The sequence below is a fragment of the Balaenoptera acutorostrata genome, chromosome 10 (assembly GCF_949987535.1).
Source record: "Balaenoptera acutorostrata chromosome 10, mBalAcu1.1, whole genome shotgun sequence".
Taxonomy (NCBI): Eukaryota; Metazoa; Chordata; class Mammalia; order Artiodactyla; family Balaenopteridae; genus Balaenoptera; species Balaenoptera acutorostrata.
In genome coordinates, this window is record NC_080073.1 from 99,200,713 (window position 1) to 99,222,155 (window position 21,443).

At 40.6% G+C, this 21,443-nt stretch overlaps 1 protein-coding gene across 1 annotated transcript; it reads right to left on the reverse strand.

The window, feature by feature from the left end:
- Positions 1-353: 353 nt before the first annotated feature.
- On the reverse strand, positions 354-20,467 carry SMIM13 (small integral membrane protein 13). Its single transcript, XM_007173944.2, has 2 exons — positions 19,822-20,467; positions 354-4,641 (listed from the first exon to the last, which is right to left on the reverse strand). The coding sequence occupies exons 1-2, from the start codon at positions 19,895-19,897 to the stop codon at positions 4,454-4,456; spliced, it is 264 nt and encodes an 87-aa protein (XP_007174006.1). The 5' UTR covers positions 19,898-20,467; the 3' UTR covers positions 354-4,453.
- Positions 20,468-21,443: the final 976 nt, after the last annotated feature.

Consider the following 21,443-nt stretch of genomic DNA (forward strand, 5'->3'; position numbering starts at 1 on the left):
GGTCCGTTCCCTCACTCAGTCTTCCTGGTGGTTAATACTAACAAAATGTGAGACATGATCTATGGTAAACAGATTTGCAAAACAATCTTGAAGGTACTGGATAAAGCATGAGAAGAAAAAAGGCTAAACATGAAGTGTAAATTAGCTCTAATGCTATGTGCCCTTAGGTTCCAAGTCAATTACTTTCATGGCACTAGGAATACTACTGACATGTTGTCTTAATTCTTATAGATGTTTAGAGTTTGACAAATGAGGTGAAGGGGGAACCACTGGTAAAAATGGCTGGTTTCCAATCCCTCATGTCCAAGGTACCCTTCACACTTCTTATTCTTTATCAGTGAAACAAACACAACTTTTGTTTTCATTTTAATTTATTCTGTGTAAAGTGAAGCATCACACAAACCACAGAAGCTTTATAGTGTTGACCAGTTTTAAAACAGTGAATAATCGTTTACACAGAATCCTCATCTCTAATTTTACATCTCGTTATACAAAGGTACTATTAACACACACAGTTCTAATTCCTTATAAACCTATTTGTCAAGCAGCAAGATGACAATACATCATAGCATAGCACAGAATGTTTCCTCTAAGAAACCAGAGCAGCAGTATTTGGTGAATGGTTATGCATAGAACTGACTTAGAGGGGTAAACACTGGTCATAAAACAGGCGACACATGTGTATTAACAAATGGAAAATGTAACTTTTTAAATTAATATAAGATAAAATATTACTCTTTATGCTTTAAGTTAAAAACTATAGAATACTTTAAAAGCAGACAATACAAGGTGCTTTAATTCTAGACTCCATAACAAAATATTATTTCATTAATTGCTTAAGAATCCATAACCTCTGAGTACTGCTCATTGGCTTTTTAAAGTCAACCTGAAATATAAAAGCACTTGAAGTTTACCAGTCAAAAGCTAAAGTTACACTGGTTACATGTTACATTAAAACATACCTTTTAAGAAAAACTGACTTTAAAAAATACTGCATTGTTGACTTAAAATAATTTAAAAAACTGTTGCTCTTAAAAGTAAAAATGCACTACTTTCAAACCTTGCAACACAGTTTGGTTTAAAATGCCCTATTTTGTGAATCCGTTACTTAACATATTCCCAACTTTCAGCAAAATAACAGTTCGAAGTTGTTTTTAAATCTGATAACATCTGAAGAAATAGGTCAGCATGTCTATAAATTGGCTATCCACCACAAAACGACGCATTTATGTTTCCACCATGAAAACATCACTACAAAAATCCACTGGATGAATTCTATTTTTAGCTTTATGTAAATATTAAAAATCTTATTTAACAGTGTCACACAAATACTTAGCGTTTTTTGGCCTTGAAATCAGAGCCATGCTACCAATAAATTTGATACAGGCAATTTTCACAAAAGTTTCAGAAGCAAAAGAAGAAAAAGATTTGGAAATCGTTGGTTGGGAAGGAAAAGCACCCACCAGAATCCTCATTTTAGAATTAATCCTCAAACAATGACGTCCTTGCTCACCATCACTGTCTGTGAGAATTCAAACGCAAGACTAACACTTGTGTTTTTAATGCTCAGGACCCTCTAAACTTTAAAACTGACCACAGGCTACTCCGTCTCCTACTGAGAAACTGAAAATGCGCTTACGATGAGTTCTGTAAGTTCAGCTACAAAAGCACTAAAACAGGAAAAAGAACAAAAACACTATATCACACAAATAATTCTGTGTTAACAACTATTTCTCCTGTCTCTCTCAGTGGCCTTAGAAACATGTACTATGGTGAGTGTACTGGGGGAAGAGGAGTGCAGGGGGAAAAAACGTTTTAAACAAAGGAATTCGTTTGCAGAATTCTCATATTGGCAGCAGTGATTTCACTTTCCTAAGAGTTAAAACATGGTAGAGTGTGAGCTATTAATATGCTTTGGTTATATTTCCCAAGCAAGTTAAGCAGAACATTTCATACAATTCTATTTTAAAAAGACACCCATAAAAGCATAAATATTAATAAATAATACCAACATGTACATCTTTCAGGGATTAATTTGTGGATGACCCTTGCAGATTTTAGGGGTTATATCGGCCATCATTCTTAATACTGACACAAGAGGAAGCTTACCAGCTACTTAGTGTGTCAGCAACTATTACCTAAACCTAAGGTACCCACTACAAAGCGGAATCCACAGCTCCAAATATCAGACTGCAAAAGACCTAATTCAAATATCCTCCCAGCACCAAGAAGCATTAAAGTTCTTTCTAACTGATAAGTATTTTAATGTGATATTTAGCTAGTATGAAGCATTAAAATTAATGCTTGAAACTTGTGTCACTGTTTCTGTTAATCAGTATAGTCACATAATAATAGAAAATTGCATCCACTAAGGAAATAAAGACAAAGACTGTGCCCCACTCTCAGCTGCTGGGGACCTCTCCTTAGCAAATATTTAAAAGTAAAGTTATACTCTGTAAATTCCCTTTTAGTACATCCAAAGGGCTACAATGACAGCAGAGGTGTTCATCACCTTAGGGCAGAGCAGATGAACTGTTAATAAACAAACAGAACTATCAGCATGAAGTATGAGGTATCAAACAAAATCACACACCATCATAAAATAGAGGTGATATTCTGTAATGACTAGTTCTTGAGAAACAAAGGTTTAAAACGTAAAAAGAACTTGGATTAATAAAATAACTTGGCTTCGCACTTCATTCTTGTATAAAGCAGGGAAGGTTCTTTAATCCATCTCTCTCTTCCCCAGGAAACACGCAGTCCAAAGTTCAGTGAAGACAAACATGGGAACCTGGCAAGAATCATTTTACAGTAAAGCAGGCATTTTCACCCACTCTCTATTTTTTCCTCAATACCCAGTACCTCTGAGGTCTTGTCACCGAATTGCTGTTTGCGAAGAAGTATTTTCTCCACAACACATGCCTTGAGCATGAAGTCCTCCCATACAAAAGGAGTAACTAATCCTACTCTTCCTAAAGTAGAGGATAGGGCCTAGATTCCCAAGTTACTACTCTAAAATCTTGAATAGGGCGCTCCAAAATGTATCTCATAGAGGATAACTATTTTAACAACATGCTAAGAGTCAGAATTAAGGTCCCCAATAAATAATTGCTATCCTAGAAAGAAAAATAAATTTACAGACTATTTTTTTTCCTAACCTAAGATGCCATCAATTGTTAAGACGCACCACATGTATCTCTAAGAAAACACATAGGCAATTAAACTATGACACAATGCTTCTGTATCCTGTAGAACGTCTACTTTTTTAATTTACTCAAACAACTTTTAGAGTTAAACAGATCTTTATCACGTCAATCTTGTGCATACGTAAAGAAAGTGTATGATGAAATAAGTTGGTTAAGTTATGACTATAACTTCATAGTCTGAGTCTAACTCCTCTGCATCACTCAAATCACAGCCATCGGTGTCTGCATTCTTCCAGACCACAGCACCCTTGGCATCAAGAGCGCCGGCAATGCAGCATCTCTTAAAACAGCACTCCAGCACTGCCTGCGGTTTAATATCAGCAGGAAGCTCTGGACAAAATGATGTTTGACGCCTTAGCGACAGTCCTGCTCGATGCATGAATCGATCACACCAGCCTCTTGTTGCTTTGAATTTTGTTTCGTCTATTCCAAGGGTTTTGGCAATTTCTCCTGCCTTCAGCTGCATCGCCTGGCGTGTGATAGGCAGTCCTTTTGCACTTGTCTCACTGACAAAATGTAGCACAGCTTCGTCTACTTGTGGGTATCTTCCTTTCTTAGGTCCCGTAAAGCATTTTGTTGTTGCTTTACAAGAAAATATGGAATTTCGGTCATTCCTCCAGCGACGGATATTTGCTTCGCTAATATCGAACGTACGCCCTGCTGCTCTGTTTCCATGCTTTTCTGCATATACGATAACTTTTCGTTTCAATGCTGAATCATAGTGTAATCTTTTTGAAGACATTTTTAAAAGCCAATTAAACCTGACACATTTGATACCAACAACAGGACAAACCTTAAGTCCACACAGGCACAGGCGAGGATAATTGCATCATGACTATTGCCTGGTTGACAGTAATCGTAAAATGCATCCCAATTTCAGACAAGGTATAATGTGGGGGGAAAAAAAGTACAACATAGAACTAATATTAATAAAATATGGTTTTTCAAGCCTGTAATATTTACCAGATTCACACCAGTGCAAGAAAATAAGCCCAAGAGTCAAAGAATAAGCATATATGTAGAAGTATATAAGCAAAAATTATCTTTATGATGAAATCTGCAATGGTCCGATTTGGTTGTAATTCCCTTTATTTTCATATGGCTTACATGTAAATCTTTTTTTGAATTGGACTTAAGATCCAAGAATGAATGTTCTTCAATCTTTTAGCAGATTGCAAAGCCAAGTCATTACAGAGAGAGACTCCCAGTGTCCTTCGTCATTCGCTATCAGAGGACCACGGCTCAGGTCAGTGGCCTTCATCAACAGGTGCCCTCCTCTGGCGAGCAGATCTGATCCTGTGTGGAGATGATGAAGCGTCTTCCTCTGTTTCAGACCCTGAAGGTTCATGATCTCCCTCCTGAGATCCTGTGTCTCCCACCAGTTCCCGAAGAAACTTGAATTTTGATAAAAAAAGATGCCAAACAAAATACCAACCTAAAGAGAGAGAAAAACATTAAGAGAAATTATGACACACAGTATTATCAGTTGGGAACATTTCAGTTAATTGTGTGTGGGGTGTGTGTGTCACGAAACAGTATGTGTAATTTAAATGTATATGTGATTACAATTTATATAACAAACACTTATCAAGCATTTACTATGGACACGGCATAAAAATAAACTCTGGGATTCTACAGAATGGCAAAAACAGTTTCTGCCTTTATGGAATTGAGAATCCAAGCTTGGTCCATCTACATCAAATTTATAATGAGATTATGATATCTAAGTAGAGTGTTTATTGTATTAAACTCAAGTTTTTGAGAGCATTTTTCTGGGGAAGAAAGAATACACCTCGCTATTTACCTGGACATTCACACCTCAATGCTATTATTTACTAAAAACAAGTTTGCTTCAATCAGAAGGCAAGACAGTAAATGGCAGGAATCACCTGCACTTTGGTAAAAACTTCTCAGGACCAAACTATTCAGTAAGTTTCTAGAAATAATAAACTTTCACAGAAAATTAATAAATTTTCTTTAATTACACAATGAAAGATGAAAAGCCAGAGCACCAGTATCTTTTTTTTTTTTTTTATAAAACCACTGTACACTTTAAGATTTATTGATTGATTGATTGCTATGTTGGGTCTTCGTTTCTGTGCGAGGGTTTTCTCTAGTTGTGGCAAGCGGGGGGCCCCTCTTCATCGCGGTGCGCGGGCCTCTCACTATCGCGGCCTCTCTTGTTGCGGAGCACAGGCTCCAGACACGCAGGCTCAGCAGTTGTGCCGCACGGGCTTAGTTGCTCCACGGCATGTGGGATCTTCCCAGACCAGGGCTCGAACCCGTGTCCCCTGCATTAGCAGGCAGACTCTCAACCACTGCGCCACCAGGGAAGCCCCAGCACCAGTATCTTAAATTCAAGATTTTAAAAAATACAGTGTTTTCATGTCAAAGCCATTAAAAAGTCTGAATAACTCTCCTAAAAAAAAAAAATTACTAACCAAGTTTTGCTTGTTTTTGCAAGGAGTTTTAAGTTTTAGACGTCCACTGATATAGAACAAACAGTCAATAAAGGAGAACACAGGAGCTGAAACTCCTGAACCCATGACTGGTTGCTCTGAAATGTTAAAGAGTATTTCATAAACAAAACTAACCACTGCTAACAGTTTTCCATGCTAGCGTGTTTTCTCGATGCCTTCTACTTTAAAACTCTAGTTTCATGGAAAAGCAACGGACCATAGCATATTCTGATGACTAGCATTTATGGAAACAAAATCCAACCAGCTTTTCTACCCCAGCATTACAAAGGCCGAGATGAATGGCCACTTAAGGAAGTTTCTAATTTTACTTGTTTCTTTCTTATAATCTCTGGGGGGAAAGGTGAACATAAAATCCTTGGTACTAAAAAACTAACTTCAGAGATTTAACCCTTTTCTCAGGTTTTTGCTTTCCTTTAAGCTTGAGTGCTGAGTGCTAACTGAACCACACCACAAATATATTTTAGTCAACTGTGTGAGTAAAGCACCTAACTCTATAAAATAGTATTTTAACGATACTCCAAATTAGCAAGCTCTCTGTTCACTCAAAATTCTTTCTAAAAATAGGCACAGCGAGGTAGAGGAAAGAGCTCTGGAGGGGTCAGGAGGCTCAGGCCTGACAGAAGACTGATAAAGCCACTGTGAGGAATAAATAAATAAACTGCTCAATCGACAGGAGCTGGGGCTGTCCCCGAGCAGTAAACTGCTCAATCGACGTTTGGTAAACTGCTCAATCGACAGGAGCTGGGGCTGTCCCCGGGCAGTGGGATCTGAGGTGACTTCTCCTTTGTTGTTGATTAATTACTTTTATTGAGATACAATTCACCTATCATAAAATTCACCATTTTAAAATGTACAATTCAATGGTTTTTAGCATATTAACAAGGTTATGCCACCATCACCATTATCAAACTCCAAAACATTTTCATCGACACCCAAAGAAACCCCATACCCATTAGCAGCAGTCCCTTCCCCAGTTCCTCCCTCCCCAGCCCCTGGGAACCATTAATGTACTCTTCTGTCTGTGGATTTGTGTATTCTGAGCATGGCATACAGAAGGAATCACGGTATGTGGTCTCGTGTGCCTGGCTTCTTACACTAAGCATATATTTTCAAGGTTCATCAAACATGTTGTTGCATGTATCTCATTATTCCTTTTTATTGTTGAATAATATTCCATTGTAAAGACACGTCACATTTAGTTTTTAACCATTTACCAATTAACAGACCCGGGTAGTTTCCACTTTTTGGCTGCAATGACCAACTGCACAAGTTTTTGCACTGACGTGTTTTCATTTCTCTTGGGTATACAACTGACGCTCGAACAAGACAGGGGTTATACCCTCCCCACAGCTGAAAATCCACCAGAAACTTTACAATCCGCCCTCCATATCCACGGTTCCACATCCAAGGATTCAACCTCATATCATGGAGGGGACTGCAGTGTGTATTTATTGAAAGAAATCCGCATGTTAAGTGGACCCACACAGTTCAAACCCGTGTTGTTCAATGGTCCACTATACCTAGGGGTAGAATTGCTGCGTCATATGGTAACTCATGCGTAACCATTTGTGACATTGCTAGTCTTGTCCAAAGCAGCTGTGCCGTTTTACACTCCCATCAGCATCATAAGAGGTTCTCAGTTTTTCTACATCCTCACCAAGACTTTTTATTGTCCGCCTTTTTTATTATAGTCATCCTAGTGGGTGTGAAGCGGTTTATCATTGTGGCTTTTATTATGGCATTTCCCTAATGACTAAATATGTTAAACATCATTTTCTTTTTATTGGCGATTTGTAAATCTTCTTTGGAGAAATGTTTATTAAATTCCTCTGCCTACTTTTTAATCAAGTTGTTTGTCTCTTTATTAAGTTGTAAGAGTTCTTTATATATTCTTGATACCAGGCGCTTATCAGATATATGATCTGCAAAACATTTTTTTCCCGTTCTGTCTTCTCACTGTCTTGATAATGTTCTTTGAAGTACAATAGTCTTTAATTGTGATGGAGCCTAATTTATCATTTATTCTTTGAGGAAATCCAATTTATCTTGTTTTCTTTGGTTGCTTGTGCTTTTGGTGTCGTATCTAGGGAACTGGAGACTAACCCAAAATTATGAAGATTTATGCCTATGCATGCTTCTAAGAGTTTTAGTTTTAGCTCTTACACTAGGTCTTTGATTGATTTTAGTTAACTTTGGTGTGAGAGAGAGATCCAAATTAATCCTTTTGCATGTGGATACCAAGCTGTTCCAGAACTATTTGTTGAAAAGACGGTTCTTCCCTCCATTAAATTGTCTTGGTCAAAAATCAAATGATCATAAATGTTACAGTTTATTTCTATTCCATTGATCTGTCTATCCTTATGCCATACCACACTATCTTGATTACAGTAGCTTTGTATTGTTTTAAAATCAAGAGTGTAAGTTTACCAACTTTGTTCTTTTCAAGACTGTTTTGGCTAAAGTCCCTTGCATTTCCATGTGCATTTTAGAATTATCTTGTCAATTTCTGAAAAAAAAAAAAGGCAGCAAGAATTTTTATAGGGATTGTATTAAATCTGTAGGTCAATGTGGGGACCTACATTTTTTAATAATATTTCTCTGTACATATCAAAAGTTTTCCAGACTGGACATACATGGTTTTGCTAATCAGAAAAATCAGGAGAAAAACAAGTCAGAAACTAAGTAAACCGTAACTACTCTGTAGACGTCTATGTTTTAAATACCCCAATACCATTAATTGGCCTAAATTAATAAGCCCGGTTGATTTTAAAGATACTAAGGAAAACTCCTCTTAGGTTAGTTTTGAGAACCCAACCTAAAAGTTAAAAAAACCTCTTTTTCCCAAGGTACTGTGCTAAATAAAGCTGATGCACGTGCATTTACCATCAGGGAAATTATAAGCAAGCTCAAAGATGATGATAGTCTTGACCTCATGAAGATCAAAGATTCCAACAGTGGCTACTAGGTATAAAATGACCACAAATTTAGAAAAGTAAAGGGAGGTTACTGGAACTCTTCTGACTGAAAAGAGACTATGGTGAAGGGCTGTCACCAGTGGGGTTCCCATCATAAAATACTCTTGCCCTTGGGGTGGTTAAGAGAAAGTAAAGTCTCCCAGCACAGAAATCTACAAAATAAGGAACTGAAGACTGCTTCAACAGTCAGTTTGGGGAGATATAAATAAGAGCATTCAGTTAGATCACAAACTCTGTCTTTCTCAGTTTTAATAAAACAAATCCAAAAAAAGATTTTCTTTTAAATCACTGCCAGTGATCGAACAATGCAGGGGACTCAATCTGAAGTCAAAATTCAGAATGTGGTAGCCAATCAGAGAGACTCCAGAGTCTGGAGCAGCAAGTTACAGCCACCAGCCCCACACTCACCGCTCCCTCCCCGCCGCACCAGCTCAACCACCCGACTTCACACCTCTTCCATTGCCACCCCCAAATCTGCAGATAAGCAAACTTGAAAAGAAGCTTATTTGTCCCTATTCTGCCTGCATGTAATAAGGTGTGTGAAGGCTGGGGGTGGAGGAGCCTGTGGGTAGTGACACTGCTTCCCACAAAAAATCGTGAGGTAGAGAATTCCCCCTGACACAGATATGGAGCTCATCAGCTGAGCAGCCAAAAACAACACACATCCGCTGTGCCGGGTTGTTCACAATGGCTACTGTAATGACAGGGTGGGAGAGCAAAGTTAAGAGGGAAATTGTAGTGGTGGTAAGAACTGCAGTGGTATTCGCTAAATTCAGGGATGTTCAACAAGCTATTCCCCGAGTAAAATGACTAAGTTCTTACACAGCTGTAATCGTGGGAAGATGGTTGGAGGGTGCGGGGGAGGGGATGTCCATCTCACGGTACTTGGAACTGGTAAGATCTCAAGCTTCCCCAACAGACCGCTCATCAAAGAGTGTTAATCGTCTGAAGAAAGGATGATACTAAAAATGCCAGGCAGTGTGAACGGAAAAACAACTGCACGTGACATTTATTTTGGAAAAAGAACCATTATTAAAACCCCAATAGGTATATACCAGGAAAAGTGTGACTTAGCAAAGAAGAAACTAAGAGAGGTACTGCAGTGCCAGATAAAGCCGCTAATAGTCACCGGCTATGTTAATTAGACATGAAAATAAAAATAGCTAACTTTTTTTTTAACTTTGGGACAGGTACTGTGAGGAAATGTTTTGCACGTATCGTTTCATGGCCTAATTGTTATTCAACATAAACTGTCCTTCCACTTACATCTGGTATGTCACATTCCCTGCAGGTGATTAATAGGGCCTCACCTATTATTTATCTACAGTATTTTACTTGCACTGATCTTAAAATACAAAGTCGAAAGTCATATAAATACACAGTTCACCTCCTGTTATTTTAATAAAGCAGCTTTTAATTCAAGTAACAAAAGTCCTAAGACTAAGCTTAACCAAAAAAGGGGGAATTTGTTATCAGCTTATAGGACTGTCTCATAGAGCCCGTGAGAGGGACGTAGAGGGACTAGATCTAGGGGGAGGTGCTCATGAACTGAGGTCATCCTCCAGCATTATCTGTTTTCTCTACACCCTTGCCTCATGTCCTTCTAGGCTTCCCTTGAACATGGCTGCTTTTTCCCAGCTTTCTATGATTTCTTGGCTATCCTCAAAAAACACCCTAGAATCTCTGACCCAACTTGGGTCAACTGTCAGGCCCAAGACCAGTGTGCATTACCTGGGCAGGTATCGTGAACAGGGCTGCGTGGCTAGCCCTGAGAGCTGCGGGTGATTTCCAAGGCTGGAAGGGAATGGACAGGACAACTCGGGGAAGGAGCTCCTATAAAGATGTCCGCTCTACATTTATTAGGCAACAGGGTCCCGGAGGATGGTCTTTACTTCAGGATCACCCCCCAAAAACCATCCCTGAGCTGGGCAGGCAATTCTTTTGTTGGATGAAGGCTAAACAAAACCTTTGATCTGCTTGGGACCTGCTTCGATTTCTTTAAAACCTTAACACAATCTGACCTCTGATGAACGTCCACGACGCAAGGGGTCTTCAACCCCTCGAGCAGAGGAACTACTTGGGGTGGAAGTGAGGTAGGATCTGATGAGGTTGGAAGTCACATTCTCCCTTTTAGGGAAAAGAACACATGTAAATGTAAAGCAATTTCAACAGCATGTATTGTCCAATGGAATGACCCTAGTTAAAGATATGTGATTACCACATTGCAGCCATTCCCAGGAGAATCACTCCAACTGGCTCCTCATCATGCTCTGCTAGGGAGCTGTGAGAAGCTACAGATTCCCAACGACTCACCCCAGATACTCCAAATCAATCTCCAGCGTTGTGCTTACTCATCTTTTTTAAGCTCTCTAGATGATTCTGATGCACATGTAGGTTTGGAAAAGAGAAATGAAGTAAAGAAGAAACATGAGTGCTGCTGCAGATCAATTACGGCAAGTGGCCAAGGAAAAGGAGAAAAGGATAAGCAATGGAAGAGCAGGGAAGAGATGGATCAACACCTGACCAGACTGCCTATCTGAGAAGATCCCACTTGAGAAAAGGCAACAAAAGCTCATCAGTGTTTACTAGTGGGACAACGGGAATATGTAAGGGGGAGCTATAAAGACACTGCCCAGGCTTCGCTGATGAGTGGGCCATGCTGCAGGAGGACAATGGATGTGTGAGGAATGATGCAATGGAAGGTCAGAAGTTGGACATAAAGAATGATTCTATCTTTGCTCCAAGTAGTATTGAACTGTGTCTGGTTAACCGAATAGTTTAATATAAATAACAATGTATGTATTCAGAGTTCATTCGCTAGTACACCATGAGTGATTGAGAAAACACATGGAATGTTACATAATGCAAAATGAAGCATCATCCTCTAGCTACATGTTACTGGTTGTAAGACAGCATCAAATAAATAAGAGAGGAACATGTGTGTACAAGTGTGTACTGGGAGGGGGAAAGGCACCACAGACACAAGGGAAAGAACCACCAGTTCAGATTTATAACTCTGACTTACCATAAGAATAGGCCAGCCTAATTTGGACTCTGGGCCCTAGTGACTAACTTCTCCCAGGTGGTGCGTGCATCTTTGGGGAAGAGCAGGACAGGAGGAAGAACAACCACTATCACCCAGGCTACCTTTTACTGAAAGGGACTTACCCCTTGTACCCTGCATGCCTACAGGACCGCCTATAAAAGTACAGCTCCTACAATTCCTCCCACCCAAACCTGATATGCAGACACCAGAAACTCCTTACCTACTCTTATTCTGTGGAGCATGGGTCTTGTACCTTGTCCTGAGATTGTAAGAGAAAAATGGGAGGGAGGGACAGAGGAATAGCAGAAAGGAGGGGGTGGAGGGGGCAGGGAGAAGGACTGTCCACAATTATATGTACTTAGTCAAAAATTTACACTAATTGTTAAACCAAGTATTGCAGTTTTTCATAGTTTAAAAGGCAAGTCTGTGAGTCAGAAAAACTGGCTGGCAACAAAGGGTGTGTGTCCTGGGATAAGCAAATAAGCACTCAACTTGTGTGTCCCAGTAACTAAGCATTAGTTCACAGGATGGAGCTCATGAAACACACTGTATATTGTTTTTCTATGCAAGATAAATGTGCTGGCAGCAGAAGGGTAGCAATGGCAGATGAACTTGAACGACGGACTATCACTGTCAACACACCACAAACCCAGGGGACAGGAGTAATCACAGAGTTCTCAGTTCATGAAGTGCTTTACATTCGACATCTCATTTAATCCTCTCATTAGCCCTCTGAATTAGTGAGACTAGGAATCATTATCCCCATTTTCTAGATAAGAAATCAAAGGCTCAAAGTGACTCATAACCATTGAAAAGGGCTAGCTCGGCAAAACAGCAATGAATTCAATAAGTGTATCAAATTTCTCATATTTTCATAGTGAAAGTATGGCTAAAACACAAAACACTAATTACGGAATGAGAATATGATTTCCTACCCAAGATCTTTTGAGTTCAAAAAGCCCAGGTGCAGTAGAACAAAAAATTCTTATCTTTGTGGAATCACTCTTCCCATGGAGTTAACCCCACCTTCATGATGATATCTAAGTGGTTAACTGACTGGCTTAATACTGATCTTGATTTGTATAAAGCTCTTTTCCACTTTCAATCCTATAACATTATTTTCCATTTACACAGAAAGCAGCTAAGGTTCGCTGCTAAGGTAATATGTCCAAGGCCAAGACACAGGCAAAGTGAAAACAGAACCATACTCCCCGACCCTTCCCACCAAGCTCCCTCTACTGCACATCCTTCTGTAAAGACACACTGGGCGGCCCCCAACAGACAAGCCCCCGGAGAAACCATCACTGACCCAACACAACGTGGAACCGAAATACCTCCACGCCCAAAACCCTGTTACCCAGGAAATGGAAGACAGATTTAAAGTTCCCTTTAAAACCTCTCCTCTTTTTATTTTCCTCTCCTTCTGGTGATCACAACACTCCCATAGATCCAAATATTACCCCTATTATAGAGGATGACCAAATTTTTCATCCATACTTTCTGCCTTTCTTAAACCCCAGGAAGGAATCTCTACCTCACTGGCTTGAAGACATCTTTAAAAAGTATATTCATCCAACAGCTCCTTCTTCTGATTTTCACATTTCTGTAATGGGTATTGTATCCTTTCCCCATCTCTCAGGTGGGAAAGAGCGTATTTCAGCCCTACCCTGCTTTACTTCAGTGCTATAGATTCTACCTTAATAAACCCTCTCCCATCTGTTTCCTTCATTATATGCCCAGTGCCATTCTCCATCCTACATCAAATCCTTATTCTCTGTCAGCGGGATTAGCACCACAACTTCTTATAACTCAGAGGCACGCGGGAGCCATACTGCTGGGCCATGAATCCGAACTCAACAGCTCAGCTGAAATTTCGGCAAGTTAACCTCTATGTGCCTCAGTTTCCTCATCCATAAAACAGAGACAACAGCACCCACTTTCAGAGTCAATGCGGTAATAAAAAGAATTAATGTGTGTAACATTCTAAAAAGAATGCCCACATATAATAAACACTCATCAAATGTTATCCATTGTTACAGTCTCTTAGGCTCCAGTCTCTTCCTCTCCAGGGCAAACTCCACAGACAAGAGGTTACTACCACTGCCTCTGAGATTTTTAAGCAACATGAACACATAATTCTTACGTCTTTCTACTATACTATCTCTTCAGTATAGTACTCTCTTGGGTGACTGCTTCAGCATCTCATGCTCACTTCCATCCTTCATTGTCTTAATAACTAACTGTCATCCCCCCAAGACATGAGTTTCTTAAGGAAAGAAAATTTATGGTTTATCTATGGTTTCCACTATGTCCTCTATGTCTTAGAAGAGTATCTGGCACAGAGAATGTAGTCCAAACAAACCATTCAACTTCCATCCTCCAACCCCAACCCCCAACACACACCAAAAGTACCATAAATTTAAGGGGTTAATGACTTTCACCAACTGATCCATTTCAGAGCTCTTAAGATTTCTACTATGTAACAGAGTAGCTGATAAAAAGAACTGCTGAACAATGTTATTGACAACATTGATATTGAACAATGTTATCAACCAAGTTGACCTGACATGTACAGAACATTCCACTCAACAGCAGAATAAACATTCTTTTCAAGTATACGCAGAACATCCACGAAAACAGACCATTACTTCATCTCATTAAGTGTAAACCTTCCTAAACTTGATACACTTTTCTCACCATAACAAAATTAAACTAGAAAATGATAAAATGATATATGGGGGGAAAATGTCCTAAATAAGTCATGGTTCAAAGGAGAAATCACAAGTGAAACTAAAAAATATTTTGAACCAAATAAAGTTTTTTTAAAAAAATCAGAAGTAATACCTGGAAAGAAATTTATATCATTAAATAGCTATTTTTTTAAATAAGAGGGGTCTAAAATCAATAATCTAAGCTTCCACCATAAGAAACTAGAAGAAGTGCAAACTAAAATCAAAATAAGTAGAAGAAACTAAAGATATAAGCATAAATCAATGAACTAAAATATGGACAAGTAAAGAAATAAAAAAATCAATAAAACCAAAAACCAGATTCTTTGAGAAGATCAATAAAATTTATAAACCTCTAGCCAGACTGATAAACAAGAGAAAAGAACACAAACAATATCAAGAATGAAAGAGAAGACATCACCACAGATCCTACAGATATTAAATGATAATGAGAGAACATTAATTCAGATTAAATAGACATAGTGCTTGAAAGACACAAACTACTACAAAAGCTCACTCAAGAAGAAACAAGTAACTGGAATAGCCCAATATTAGCCCAAATGAAAGGTACTGAATTTGCAGTTAAAAGCTTTCCCCAAAAGTCCTGGCCTAAATTAATTCTACCAAACATTTAAGAAAGTATACTAGGGATTATGCTTTATTAATTTTTGGACACTCATGACCTCCATCACAGCACCTGAACATAACAGTTCATTAAATGTATTTTATTGAGTAATACAAGGGTTATCCACCTTGAGACAACCTTGGTTTGTACCACATTTAAGACTGTATTTGTAATAGAAATTTAATAATTTATATTGAGGAATCTGTCTTCATTTCTTCTTCAAATATATGAGGGCCTTCTACATGCTTCTACTCTCTAGGATCCAGGAATAGAGCAGTGAACAAGCCAAAGAAGGTCCCTGCCTTCACTGAGCTTATGCCCTAACTGGGAGAAACAAACAAATAAAATACAGTCAGCCCTCCGTACCCATGTGTTCCACATCTGCCGATTCAAACCATCACAGACAAAACTGACAAACATAGACTGAGGAGATGGAAAAAGGTATTCCATGCAAATGGAAATGGATAGACAATGAAGTGTATGTACACAATGGAATATTACTTAGCCATAAAAAAGAGAAATCTTGCCATTTGCGACAACCTGGATGGATCTAGAGGGTACTGTGCAAGTGCAGTAAGTCAGAAAGAGAAAGAAAAATACTCCATGATTTCACTTACACATGGAATTTAAAAAACAAAACAAATGAACAAACATAACTAAACAGAAACAGAGTCATAGATACAGAGAATAAACAGGTGGTTGCCATAGGGGAGGAGGTGGGGGGGAGGGAAGGGTAGGGAATATGTAAGGGAGATTAAGAGGTACAAACTTCATTTGCAAAATAAATGAGTCACAGGTATGACATGTACAGGGTGGGGAATAACGTCAAGATTTATGAAATAGGGCTTCCCTGGTGGCACAGTGGTTAAGAATCCACCTGCCAATGCAGGGGACACAGGTTTGAGCCCTGGTCTGGGAAGATACCACATGCCACGGAGCAACTAAGCCTGTGCACCACAACTACTGAGCCTGTGCTCTAGAGCCCGTGAGCCACAACTACTGAGCCCATGTGCCACAACTACTGAAGCCCGCGCACCTAGAGCCCATGCTCCGCAACGAGGGAAGCCACTGTGATGAGAAGCCCGTGCACCACAAAGAAGAGTAGCCCTCGCTCGCCGCAACTAGAGAAAGCCTGCATGCAACGAAGACCCAACACAGCCAAAAATAATAAATAAATAAATAAATAAATAAAAATAAATCTATAAAAAAACTATAAACAAAAATAAATCTATTAAAAAAGATTTACATAATATCTTTGTATGGTGACAGACGTAACTAGACTTTCACGGTAATCACTTTGAAATGTATAGAAATATCAAACCACTATGTCCCGTAACAGGAACTAACAGTGTGGTAGGTCAATTATACTTAAAAACAAACTCAGAAAATGAGATCAGATTTGTGGTTGATAGAGGAGGGGTGGGATTGGATGACGGTACAAACGTCCAGTTATAAGAAAAGTAAGTACTAGGGATGTAATGTACAACAAGATAAATATAAGTAACACTGCTGTGTGTTCTATGTGAAAGCTGTTAAGAAAGTAAGTCCTGAGAGTTCTCATCACTGGAAAAAAAAATTTTTTTTTTCTATTTCTTTAATTTTGTATCTATATGAGATGATGGATGTTCACTAAACTTACTATGATAATCATTTCATGATGTATGTAAATCAAATTATTATGTTATACACCTTAAATTTATACAGTGCTGTATGTCAATTACATCTCAATAAAACTAGAAGAAAAAAAGAGACAAAGCTGATGCGACTTCCAGATGGAGTTGATACTTATAAGGAAAGGAAAGGGCAAAACCAAGGATGACACCCAAGTCCTTGGCTGCTGACAACATGTGAGCAGGGAGGGAGAAACAGGTGGTAGAAATCAAAAGTTCTGTTTTAGATGTGTTTAGTTTGAGATGGTTGTTAGATCCTCAAGTGGAGATATCGAGAATAAAAGTTTGATGCACGAACCTGGGGTGCAGGAGAGGAATAAGAGCTGCAGATTTAATTTTAGTCATCAGTTATAGTTACTATTTAAATCTTTAGAACTGGGTAAGATGAGTAAGAGAACAGAAGGAAGGCAAAAATAGAAATACTATATATTTGTATTATAACGTAATGTAACATAAAAATACAATAGAAAATAGCATGCATCTCATGGAGTAATGGCAAGTACTAGTCTGTAAAATTTTTATTTCAGAGACAAGAAAGATGATGGGTAGATAGATGTGGATATAACTAATTGATATATGTAATTTATCTATATATACTTATGAATGTACTGGGAATAATGAAAATTTATTTCCTATCATAGATTGTGATCAAAAAAAGTTAAATTCTAGGGGATGAGAAGCCAGGAAAAGATAAACAATTAACCACTATGGTAGGAAGAACACCATGAAAGTATAGTGTACAAAAGCCAAGAGAAACGCTTCATGGAAGGAACGCTCACCTGTATAGAATGAGTATGAGAGGTTACGTATCAATACAGTTACAACTCATAAGGGACCATGGACTTGGTAATACGGAGGCCATTTGTTATGAATCTTGACAAGGGCAGTTTCAGTGAACAGTGGGAGTGGAAAATATTTTTAGAATGAATGAGAGGCAAGAAAGTACAATCAACAGAGACAGGAGAAGGTAGACCTCCCTAAGGAACCTGAAATTTGAAAATCATAATTCACTATGTGAAAGAGTCAGTCAGAGTTCTAAAATAAACTAGGTTATGAGTTTCTTGGGGCAGACCCGTGTCATCAATTTTTAATCCCCAATGTGACTATATTTGGAGACAAGGCCTTTAAAAGGTTATTTAAGGTTAAATGAATTTATAAGGGTGGGGCCCTAATCCAATATGACTGGTGTCCTTATTACATAAGATTAGGACATGGACACACACAGATGAAAGTCCCCGTGAAGACACAGGGAGAAGACTGCCATCTACAAGCCAAGGAGAGAAGCCTCAGAGGAAATCAACCCTGCTGACACGAGGATCTTGAACTTCTAGCCTCCAGGCTACAAGGAAATAAATTTCTGCTGTTTTACGTCTGTAGCACATTGTTATGGCAGGCCTAGCACACTAATACAACACCCTAGTTTCTCGCTCAAATCTGGTGGGATCCGTCCCTCCTCTTCCTAAGCCCCAGGCCCCTCCTAGTCAAAACGTGAAGCTACCACATCATTCACTCTCCCAATAAAAAAGTGCTTGGATTACTTCTTAGAGCTATTAGTCTTGACCATTCCAATCAAAATAAGGCATTCTTTTACTTACCACAGGTCACCTCTCATTCCATAACGTTTTCTGAAACCAAAGGCAGGGTACTTTTAGAAAAATGAGTAAACTTTAAGTCAAATACCTATTGGGAGTGGAGAGAGCAAGTCTAATGTACGCAGCAATTAGGAATTTTGAGGCCCCAAAGGCAAGTTTGGCAAATATTCTACCTAAGGTGTTGTTACATGGTTTACATGTTACATTCTTATCTCCAGGTAGCTTGCATCTTCAAATTAGAAAAGAAAGCCTATGCTTACCTCCTTCCTCACATCCAAACAAATCACATAGATCTGGTTTTCCTTACTTCAAGGATCTTAAATACCTACAATTAGCCCAAAATCCTGACATCACAAGCAGGAAACTGAGAAAGGCTTTCCAATTGTTTTATCATCAGAAAAGAAAGGCTGTAAGTTAGAAGCTTTAACTCTAGTGCCTTAGTAAAAGCAAGAAAATTAAAAATATACATTCAAGTATACAAATACAAATATATATACATGTCTATGCACATGTAAAAGCAATAAAATTAAAAACATACATACTAGTGTATAAATACAAATATATAAGTCTATACATGTATATGCACGAGTGTCTCCAAACATGGCTGATACTGAGCATTTAGTACATTAATCATGCAATGAATAAGCCCTATAGTATTTTGAATACTGACCAATTACTGCATCAACCTGAACCCCTACTTCAATAGCGTAATTATCAAAAAATACTCACTGACATCTGGTTCTAAACAATTCCCAAATTTTCACAACTGCTCAGCCACTTGGCTAAGAGAGCTGTGGTTATCAATTACTGTGCGTTAAAAAGAAAAAATCTACAATTGCGCTAATACTACCTTGAGAAAAAAGTTTCACGTCCTCTCATTCCATGAAGGAAAAAAAAAAAATCACACCAGACAAAACAGCACCATTATTACAGAACTAAGAGTTAGGTTACCTGACCCTGGAAGTTTAATATAGCCTGTGTTTCTAAGTCCTGCCGCGTCTCAACATTTCTGCTCGGAATTTAGTTTAAGCCTGAACTCCAAGTAAACAAAAAATTTCACGCGTGCTTCAAACCCAACTCTGTCCCTGCCCCTGGTTAAACGAAGGTAATGAAACCTCGCTTTGTCATCAGAGTCAGAACGTGTCAAAAAAGAAAAAGGAGTAATCAATCACTTCACCTTCGGATACAGGCCAAGGTTAAAATCTGAGCAGACTGCGGTAAGAATGGCAATCAAGACGCTGCCGGTGAAGCAATACCTGCTTTAACCCCGAGTCAAGATGCCCAGCCCTGGATGCTGTTCTTCCCTCTCCTGGATGACAGCGGGCCTGTCGTGGATCAGGGCTCACTCCCGAGAGGTAAGTGAAAAACAGATGAAGACACTTGCCCACCCAGGCCTTCTTTTTTTCTTTTAAACCAGACAAAACAAGCCAGTCGACCAGACGATCGAGCCGGCGTGTGTACCGCGGAGTGTAACTGCCCCGCGCGACGCCGCACTCACCGCACACCATCAGCAGCAGCACGATCAGCAGCGTGGCCACGAACACTAGCAGGGTCAGCCCGACGCTGTGCCACATCTTGGGGGCAGGAGGGCGGCCGGCTCCGGGCGGCTGGGCGGTGGGCGCGGGCGGGCCGGCGGACGGCGCGGCCGGGGCTTCAGCGGCCGGCGCCGGGCGCGGCAGGGCGCCGGGGCGGCATGAGCGGCGGACGCCCGGCAGCGCCCCCAGGAGGCGAGGCGGGGCGGGGCGGCACCGCGGCCGGCCGGCCGACCCACGGTCCTTCTCGGTCCGGCCGACGGAGCGCGGGCGGGAGGCGGAACGCGGGTCGCCCCTACCGCCTCATCGCTCTGGGGAACCGGGGACGCGGCGCCCGGAGACCCCGGCGGCAGCCGGATGTGCTTCCATGGCGGACGCCGCGCGCCCGTGGAGGGGACAGAGGGCGAGCACTGGAACGCGCGGCGGCCACCCGGCCCTCGTCGTCGCCCGCCCGAGGGTCCCTCGGCCCCCACGGACAGCAGATAACGTCTCCCCGCGACGTCTACGGCGCTTACCCGCCCCAGGCCCTCTCCCCCTGCGGCAGCTCATCACCCAGCGCCCCCACCGCTCGCCGCCTCTGCGTCGCGGGGGCTGCTGGGAGATGAAGTGCAGAGCCCGGTGGAGCCTTGAGGAGGCCGCCCCCAAGGGGACTACAACTCCCAGAATGCACCTCCCACTCAGCTGCTTTGCTTCTCCCTCCCTCTCACCCCTGTTCCTTTGGTTTTTCTCAAGCCAGAATCTCTGTCTACTGACTGCTGTTCTCGGAACCCGTGCCCTTGGCTGCCCCTCCTGCACTGTGCCAAAGCGCCAGAGTGATTTCAAACGCACAGTCGTTTTGTTTAAAGCCGTGACCGACGAAGCACGAAGAGGAAAGAAAGGGGAGGCAGCTGCCTGAAAAACTGGTTGCCTGTGAACCTAGCCCTATTGCTGGGGGTGGAGGTCGGATACTTGGGACTTTTGAGGAAATACCAACGTCCCTGCCAAAGAAAGGGGCCAGAGGCACGGAATCTCCCTATCTCCCGTGTAATAGATGTTGTTCTGTGTGTTCATAGCTAATGTATTTCGGAAATGGCCCGCGAGGGACTTAAGGACATCATCTTTGCCCTTAATTCGCCTGAGTTACGAATTTAATTCAGCTGCTTCCTTGAGACCAAGTGACAGATGACCCACAAGTGAAGATTTCGCCGCACTGGCTTGAACAAACCCCTGCGAAACAGGACGATGTCGTAATCTCAAGCACTCTGAAATTAAAACTCCTCAATTCCGCCAGATTACACTCATTCGTTAAAGAGGTGTCCCCCGAAGAAAAGAGGATAACCGTGTATCCCACTTTTAGAAGGAACCAGCTCTAGCCTTCATGTTTTCCTGTGAGTCTGTGGCCCCCTGCCATACCTTTCCATTCTTCTACTGATTCCTTTCCCCTGTCCTCTCGTAAGCAGGTAAGGTAAAGCGTCTTCAGAGAAAGAGAATGTAAGAAGCCATTTTTGGCCTAAGCCATTTTGTGATGGAAGCCTGGCCGCAATGCTTGCCTGCCCCGGAACAGTCACAATCTTAAGGGAACAAAAGAACAAAAGACTTACCAGGCAAG

What these genes read in the sequence shown, in the direction of transcription:
- SMIM13 (XM_007173944.2), bottom strand. Translation starts at nt 19,897, where the DNA reads ATGTGGCACAGCGTCGGGCTGACCCTGCTAGTGTTCGTGGCCACGCTG. An exon ending in GCTGCTGCTGATGGTGTGCG is followed by an intron (nt 4,642 to 19,821) that starts GTGAGTGCGGCG and finishes CTCTCTCTTTAG; the next exon opens with GTTGGTATTTTGTTTGGCAT.